The sequence below is a fragment of the Petromyzon marinus genome, unplaced genomic scaffold (assembly GCF_048934315.1).
Source record: "Petromyzon marinus isolate PM22_M1 ecotype Great Lakes invasive population unplaced genomic scaffold, UKy_Petmar_22M1.pri1.0 PM_G_Scaffold_47, whole genome shotgun sequence".
Taxonomy (NCBI): Eukaryota; Metazoa; Chordata; class Hyperoartia; order Petromyzontiformes; family Petromyzontidae; genus Petromyzon; species Petromyzon marinus.
The window spans coordinates 67,162-75,726 of record NW_027422999.1 but is presented as its reverse complement, the minus strand read 5'-3'; the positions used below and the strand labels follow the sequence as shown (position 1 = coordinate 75,726).

General features: G+C 54.7%; 1 protein-coding gene across 1 annotated transcript; it reads left to right on the top strand.

Annotated features, from left to right (window-relative positions):
- Nucleotides 1-236: 236 nt before the first annotated feature.
- Nucleotides 237-8,326, top strand: LOC142917346 (gap junction gamma-1 protein-like). Its single transcript, XM_076061981.1, has 3 exons — nt 237-319; nt 5,963-6,294; nt 7,705-8,326. The coding sequence occupies exons 2-3, from the start codon at nt 5,993-5,995 to the stop codon at nt 8,324-8,326; spliced, it is 924 nt and encodes a 307-aa protein (XP_075918096.1). The 5' UTR covers nt 237-319; nt 5,963-5,992.
- The last annotated feature ends 239 nt before the right edge of the window (nt 8,327-8,565 follow it).

Below are 8,565 nucleotides of genomic sequence, written 5' to 3'. Positions count from 1 at the left end.
TGGAGGTCAGGGAGGTGACGGGGGAAGAGGAGGGCCGGAAGCGAGGGGGAGGGTTGGAAGGGCGGAAGCGAGGGGGGAGGGGCATAAGTGAGGGGAGGGGCCGGGGGGAGGGTCAAAAGTGAGGACGAAGGAGGGGCCGGATGTGGAGGGGGGCCGGATGTTGGGGATGGGTGGATGTGGAGGGGGCGAAGTGAGGGGGAGGGGCTGGAAGTGAGGGGGAGGGGCTGGAAGGTGACGTCCTAGCCAGGTGCTGCCCCTGTCTCTCATCTCTCTGCGTCATCTCCCAGCTGCTCGTGACGTCTCCTGCGCTCCAACAGAGGTCTGACTCCACCACTCCACCACCCTCCTCCTCCTTCCCTCTCTCTCTGCGCTGTCTCCCACGCAACCGCTGCCGTCTTTGTCTCCCCTTGCTACTGTGGCCACGGCCCCGAGATCTGTGTGTGTGTCTGTGTGTGTGTGTCTGTGTGTGTGTCTGTGTGTGTCTGTGTGTGTGTCTGTGTGTGTGTGTCTGTGTGGAGTTGGAGACGCTGCTGCTGAGACTGGAGCGTGCCACTAAGAGGTGGGGCCTTACCATCAGCCCTACCAAAACTAAGCACCTGCCTGGGTATTTTGTACCATCGGACACTCCACCCCCACAACTCCCAATCGGTGATGGGGCAGTTGTGGAGAGAGTGGAGAGTTTCCCATACCTGGGCAGTGTGCTTATGACTGGCTCCAGTTTAACAGCAGAGGTCTCACTCCGAATCAGTCGAGCGGCAATATCTTTTCATCGGTTGCGTAACGCTGTGTGGAAGCTACCTGGTCTGTCGCTCCACACTAAGCTTCAGGTCTTCTCGGCCACGGTCATTCCTTCCCTTCTCTACGCTTGCGAAACGTGGACCCCCCTAATGGAACATCTTCGCCGGTTAGAAACATTTAGGCTGACCTGCCTACGATCCATCCTGGGTTTAACCAGACTGGATTGTGTGAGGAGCTCACAAATCCTTGAAAGATCTGGGCAGGGTTCCATCGGTGAGCTCCTCCGGCAGGCAAGGCTGCGATGGCTGGGTCATGTAGCCCACATGCCCAGCCACCGCATGCCGAAACAGCTTTTGTTTGGCCGGATTGAGGGGGCTAAGCGGGCGCGGCACGGGCTAGAGAAGAGATGGAGTGATGTGGTACAGGAGGACGTGGAGCTGAGTGGACTTGCCGATGACTGGTACCAGCGGTGTCAAGATCGGCCTCTGTGGAGGAGGCTCGTGAAGGATGCTACTGGGCAGTTGGAGGCAGTCGCCCTCCAACAACAACGGAGGGCGGAGGAGCGACGCTCAGAACAATGAGCGGAGCGCCGGGTGGCTAAAGCACAGCAGGTTGTCACAGTAGGGGGCACAGGTGGTGCATCAGCCAGTCATCTCAGTCGACCCGTGGCACCTGGGTCTGCCCCGTGACCTCCTGCCAGCGGGCGTTTGACACTTCACGTGGCCTCAGGGTGCACATAGCCTGGCACAAGCGTCGTGGTGACGTCACCGATAGTGTAGCGGTTAGCGCGCTGCGCTATGAACCTGGCGACCCGGGTTCGATTCCCGCTCACGGCCAACACCAGTGACGATTATCTGAACCGGTCCCGGGCCTCCCCTAGGTCGACTCAGCCTCAAATGAGTACCTGGTGCGGTGTGTAAACATTGCCACTAGGGAGACAAAGGCGGTCGGGCGTGGTGCTGGCCACCCACCCCCTCGTGTACCGTTCCGGCCTTCATAGGTGCTCGCTAACAGCACTTGCCCCTACAGTCTGTTAAGGCTATATGGGGGATCTTTGTCTTTGTCTTTGTGTATGTGTGTGTGTGTCTGTGTGTGTATGTTTGTGTCAGTGTGTGTGTCTGTGTGTGTGTCTGTGTGTGTATATGTGTCTGTGTGTGTGTCTGTGTGTGTGTCTGTGTGTGTGTCTGTGTGTGTATCTGTGTGTGTGTGTGTGTCTTTGTGTGTGTCTGTGTGTGTGTGTCTGTGTGTGTGTCTGTGTTTGTCAGTGTGTGTGTCTGTGTGTGTGTCTGTGTGTCTGTGTGTGTGTGTCTGTGTGTGTGTCTGTGTATGTGTGTCTGTGTGTGTGTGTGTCTGTGTGTGTGTCTGTGTGTGTCTGTGTGTGTGTCCGGTGGACCGGTTCTGGCTCCTGCCACCATGAGGGGTGGACAGTCCTCTACTCGGGGCAGCAGACTGCCAAACAACAGGGTGTGGCTCTTCTTTTGAACAAAAGAATGAAGGGGGCGTGGGAGCGTGGCGGTGAGGTGTGGGAAGCTGTAAGCCCCAGGCTACTTTGGGCTCGCCTTCCCATCAACCGGAGGCGAGGAATGGTGGTCGTGGTTACTTATGCCCCCACCGAAGATGAACATCCGTGGAGGGATGCAGGCAAAGCCGATGAGTCAGATGCCTTCTATGACCTCCTGTCACAGGTGCTGGCTAAATTGGCCCCTCGGGATAGAGTCATCATGTTGGGTGACTTCAATGCCCGAGTTGGTCATGATGCTGGCACCTGGTCTGGAGTGATTGGAGGGGATGGGCCAGATCAGCTCAATAACAACGGTAGGAGGCTGCTAGATTTTTGTGCAGCCCATGGGCTTGTAATTACCAACATGTTGTTCCGGCATCGGCGCATCCACACAACATCATGGATGCATGCCGAGTCCAAGCAAGAACATCTGCTGGACTACATAGTGACGGACCAGCGGATGCGAGCCCATGTCCTTGACACCAGGACCTACCGTGGAGCTGATCTGCCCTCTGACCATCGACTTGTCATCTGTAAGATGCGCCTGCCATTCTTCCACTCCGGTGGTGGGTGTACACCCAGGACCCATTCCAACCTAAAGTTTTCTGGTCTCAGTTATCTGATGAAAGTTGCAAGCGAGAATTTCATCATCGCTTGCGGCTGGGATTGGCATCGTCCCCGACTCCTCCTGATGTCGAGGGTAAATGGGCGAGGTTTAGGACTGTGACTCATGCAGCTGCAATGGCTGCTTTGGGTACGCGGTCCAGACCTCCCCAGAGACCCTGGCTGACAGAGGAGGTGTTCAGGATGGTTGAGAAAAAGCGACAGGCCCACTGTCATCGGCTACAGAATCCCACGTCAGAGAATGAGGACGCTTACCGCAGCCTTCGCTCGGAGGTTCGGAGAGCCGTGAGGCGCTGCAAGGATGGGTGGTGGTCGCGGGTTGCTGAGGAGATGGAGTCTGCCTCAGTGGCCCGTGATCACAAATCTCTATTTAACTCCATCAAAAAAGTAACCTGCAGCGCCACACCTATTACCATCATTAGGGGAAAAAACGGTGATCCAATCTCCGACCCCCAGGAACAGGTTTGCAGATTTGCTGAGCATTTCTGTGAGGTCCTGGGGGAGGGAAAATCCCTCAGCCAGGAAAACATAGTGGCACAAAGTGAGGATGACCCTGCTGAGGCTGCGGTGCCTCAAATATTGGAAGAAGTCACCCCCTGTGAGTGGCTGGCTGAGGTGCCATCTGCTGAGGAAGTACTGAAGGCGATCCGGAGTCTGAGACCAGGAAAGGCAGTGGGCAGAGATGATCTCCCAAGAGAAATGCTGAGGGAGGGTGGCGTTTGTGCACAGACTGCCCTATATGACATCATAACAACAGTCTGGACCACTGGACGGGTTCCGCAGGATTCGAAGGATGCCCTGGTGGTCCCCCTTTTTAAGAAGGGGGACCGCACAGACTCTAACAACTACAGGGGCATCTCACTCCTCAGTGTGCCGGGAAAGGTCCTGGCAAGGATTATTCAGCATCGCCTTGCCAGGCACGCTGAGGAGAGGCTTGCGGAGCCCCAATGCGGTTTTAGGAAAGGGCGGTCCTGCACAGATGCCATATTTTCTGTCCGTCTGCTACAGCAGAGGTGTAGGGAATTCCAACAAGACCTACATCTCTGCTTTATTGACCTGGTCAAGGCCTATGATACCATCAGTAGGCCTGGGCTCTGGGTCGTTCTTCGTGCTTTTGGAGTACCTGACCATCTGCTCACGATCATTAAGGACCTTCATGATGGTGAGCGGGCCCGGGTAAAACTACGTGGCCGGGAGCCAGAGCCATTCCCTGTACACCTTGGGGTGCGACAGGGATGTCCTCTGGCTCCCACATTATTTAACATCTATTTTGACCACGTAGTTCGTGAAGCCTTCAATAGCTGTACCGGGGGAATCTCCATATGGTACAGATATAATGGGAGGCTCATCGATGCCCGGGTGCGGTCAAGGGATGGCTCCCTATTGCTCAACCACGTTATGTATGCTGATGATTTGGTAATAGCTGCTCAGTCAGAGGAGGAGTTGGAGACGCTGCTGCTGAGACTGGAGCGTGCCACTAAGAGGTGGGGCCTTACCATCAGCCCCACCAAAACTAAGCACCTGCCTGGGTATTTTGTACCATCGGACACTCCACCCCCACAACTCCCAATTGGTGATGGAGCAGTTGTGGAGAGAGTGGAGAGTTTCCCATACCTGGGCAGTGTGCTTATGACTGGCTCCAGTTTAACAGCAGAGGTCTCACTCTGAATCAGTCGAGCGGCAATTTCTTTTCATCGGTTGCGTAACGCTGTGTGGAAGCTACCTGGTCTGTCGCTCCGCACTAAGCTTCAGGTCTTCTCGGCCACGGTCATTCCCTCCCTTCTCTACGCTTGCGAAACGTGGACCCCTCTAATGGAACATCTTCGCCGGTTAGAAACATTTAGGCTGGCCTGCCTACGATCCATCCTGGGTTTAACCAGACTGGATTGTGTGAGGAGCTCACAAATCCTTGAAAGATCTGGGCAAGGTCCCATCGGTGAGCTCCTCCGGCGGGCAAGGCTGCGATGGCTGGGTCATGCAGCCCGCATGCCCAGCCACCGCATGCCAAAACAGCTTTTGTTCGGCCGGATTGAGGGGGCTAAGCGGGCGCGGCATGGGCTAGAGAAGAGATGGAGTGATGTGGTACAGGAGGATGTGGAGCTGAGTGAACTTGTCGATGACTGGTACCAGCGGTGTCAAGATTGGCCTCTGTGGAGGAGGCTCGTGAAGGATGCTACTGGGCAGCTGGAGGTAGTCGCCCTCCAACAACAACAGAGGGCGGAGGAGCAACGCTCAGAACAACGAGCGGAGCGCCGGGTGGCTAAAGCACAGCAGGTTGGCACAGTAGGGGGCACAGGTGGTGCATCAGCCAGTCATCTCAGTCATCAGTCGACCCGTGGCACCTGGGTCTGCCCCATGACCTCCTGCCAGCGGGCGTTCGACACTTCACGTGGCCTCAGGGTGCACATAGCCTGGCACAAGCGTCGTGCTGACGTCACCGCCACTTAGTGGCGAATGGCGGTTGTTGTTGTATGTGCGAGCGGGCGCCTAAACAGCTCGAGAAGAGATGGAGTAATGTGGAGCTGAGTGGACTTGCCGATGGCCGCTACCAGCGCTGTAGATGTAGATGCCACTGGTTCTTCACGTTCTGTAGATGTAAATGCCACTGATTCTTCACGTTCTGCAGATGTAGATGCTACTGGTTCTTCACGTTCTGCAGATGTAGATGCCACTGGTTCTTCACGTTCTGCAGATGTAGATGCCATTGGTTCTTCACGTTCAGTAGATGTAGATGCCACTGGTTCTTCACGTTCTGCAGATGGAGATGCCACTGGTTCTCCACGTTCTGCAGATGTAGATGCCACTGGTTCTTCACGTTATGTAAACGTAGATACCGCTGGTTCTTCACGTTCTGCAGATGTAGATGCTGCTGGTTCTTCACGTTCTACAGATGTAGTTGCCACTGGTTCTTCACGTTCTGTCGATGTAGATGCCACCACTGCCATTTATTGTGCATTGAGGTTGAACTTACGACTCTCATTCCAAACGGGCAACTGGACAAACGGGATAGGTTTTTTTTATTATCTCTAAAAGTCTTTAAGTTGAAGGTTTGTAAGTAGAGTAGTGCCTGTACAAACTCGGGTGAACGTTTCCCCGCAGCGGCATCGCTGCATCTGACTGGCGGCCACGATGAGCTGGGGCTACCTCACGCAGCTGCTGGAGGAGGTTCATCGGCACTCCACCTTCCTGAGCAAGCTGTGGATCACCACCTTCCTCATCTTTCGCATCGTTCTCACGACGGTCGCCGGCGAGTCCATCTACTACGACGAGCAGGGCAGCTTCTCGTGCAACACGGAGCAGCCCGGCTGCGAGAACGTCTGCTACGACAGCTTCGCCCCGCTCTCCCAAGTCCGCTTCTGGGTGTTCCAGATCATCGCGGTCGCCACGCCCACCATCCTGTACCTCGGCTTCGCCGTGCATCGCATCACCAGGTACGGAGGTCCCCGGAGGGAGTTTTCACAGCGCAGTTGGAAATGTTTTAATTTGTTTTTTAATTAGGCTGCGCCGTCGATTTGGTCACGAGTTTGAACGGTGAAAGGGCCGGCAAGGTTTCCCCTTGACTTAGGATCGGAGTTCCGTTCCCGAGCCCCCTGTCAGTACGTCCGAACGGCTAGTTCAGTTCAGGAGGGCGAATGTGCGCTGTGTTTAAACACGCATATGGTCAGCGTCGTAAAATATATTCTGCGGTTCAACAGCAAAAAGGGAAGCATTGTTAAACTCTTCAACAATAAGAAATATAATACATTTGCATGCGATATTATAATTGCATAGTGTATCTATATGTATAAAAGGGAAATTTGTGAATGTGTTCAAAATGTTTAGCGTACTTCCTGACATTTAACAAACTTGAGATTTGCCATGTGGGTACTTTCCATACTGTGCACCATGCAAACATTATAAAAATAGACTTGTTTTTTTTTTGGGGGGGGGGGGTGGGGGGGGAATGATGATGAAGTGTGGCGAGAATCGATATCTGGTGAGCTTTTGTGGTATCAATTAAACGGGAATAGGCCGATTCTAAAGAAATCTACAAACTTCAATTCCTTTGCGCGATCTAAAGAATCGAATCTTGGCGCACGAGCGTACGTTTTTTTTCCGCTGCGCTAATTTTTATGAATGAGGTAATGATCATCGTTTTTTTTTCATTTGTATATGTTATGTTTTTAAGTTTTGAGAAGTTTTTCAATATATTTTCCCCCGGGCAACGCCGGGTGCTTCCCGCTAGTAGCAAATAAAGCGTAAAATAAAGGAAGGTAAATATTTTCACTTACCTCGAGTCCCGATGCTGGCTTGCTTGTAGCGCACAGACATCTACACCAACAACCGCCGTTTGCCACTAAGCGGTGGTGACGTCACCACGGTGCTTGTGCCAGGCTACGTGCACGGTAAGGCCACGCACACACAGACACATGCGGATGCGCACGGGGCCACACACGCACAAAGACAAAAATCCCCCATGTAGCCTTCACAGGCTGTCGGGATAAGCGCTGCTCGTGAGCGGCGCCTCAAAGCACACGAGGGGGGTCTATGGCCAAAGCCACGCCGGGCTGCATTTTTCTCCCCAGTTGGCAAAGTTTTTACAAATCGCATCAGCTACTCATTCGAGGCTGAGTCGACCTAGGGTAGGCCCAGGACCGATTCAGATCATTGCCACCGGCACGGACACTTTAAGTGGTCTCTCAGAGGCGACGATCAGAAGTGAAAGTGGAATCCCGGACAGCCTCGTAGCTGTCGCTGTTCGTCGTAATGTTGCGTTTCATAGCGAGCGCATATTTCCATTTGCTCGCGACGTTTCACACCGAGGGGTGAAACTTAAACGCCGCCGCTCTCTGTCGTGGTAGGATCGAGTACAAGCGAGACGAACAAACCAAGCGAGCCAAGCGAGCCGGCGGCCCCGACCGCGTGGTTGAATGCACGGAGAAAGAGGAGGAGAAGGTGGAGGAGGTGGAGGGTGAAGAAGATGGCAAGGGGAAGCAGCACAACGAGCGGTGGAGGATCAAGACGGACGGCCTGATGGTGGCCTACACCCTCCAGCTGCTGGCCCGCACGCTGGCCGAGGTTGGCTTCCTGGTGGGGCAGTACCTGATGTATGGCTCGGAGGTGGCCCCGCGCTTCAAGTGCGTCCGTGACCCCTGCCCGAATAGCGTCGACTGCTTTGTGTCGCGCCCCACAGAGAAGACCGTCTTCCTTCTGGTCATGTACGCAGTCGCCGGTCTCAGCCTCCTGCTCGAACTGTCCGAGATTGCCTACCTGGGGCTGGGCACCATCCACGACTCACTGAGCGGGAGGCACCGGCTACGGAGCAGGTGGGGGGCCTCGCTGGCGCGGTTGGCCATGGTCGGGGGGGGGGGAGGTGCGGAAGAAGTTCGGCGCGCGTGCGACCGACTGTGTCGGAGGTTGTCGGCTTCGGTGTTGGATCGCGAGAAACTAAAGCGTCGTCTCGTCAAAGCCGTCAACTTGTAGTAGCGGCGTTGCGTCACGTAAACGAAACGTGCCGGGTCGCTACCGGCTCGACACTCGCCGGCTGCGTGTCAGAGAGTGACCCCCAACTACGCCGACGATTCGAGTTTCCGTGATGTTTCGCCGATGATGACAACAGCAAAAGCATCATGGGACCTCCCTTGCCAATAACAAAATATAAGAATTTGTTTTACCCTTTTCTAGCAGTAAAACAGCTGTGTGAACGTGATAACACCAAACGT

Excerpts from the sequence above, each read along its gene's own strand:
- LOC142917346 (XM_076061981.1), top strand. The coding sequence starts at position 5,993 with ATGAGCTGGGGCTACCTCACGCAGCTGCTGGAGGAGGTTCATCGGCAC. Across the intron at positions 6,295-7,704 it reads GCCGTGCATCGCATCACCAG|GATCGAGTACAAGCGAGACG; the intron begins GTACGGAGGTCC and ends CTGTCGTGGTAG.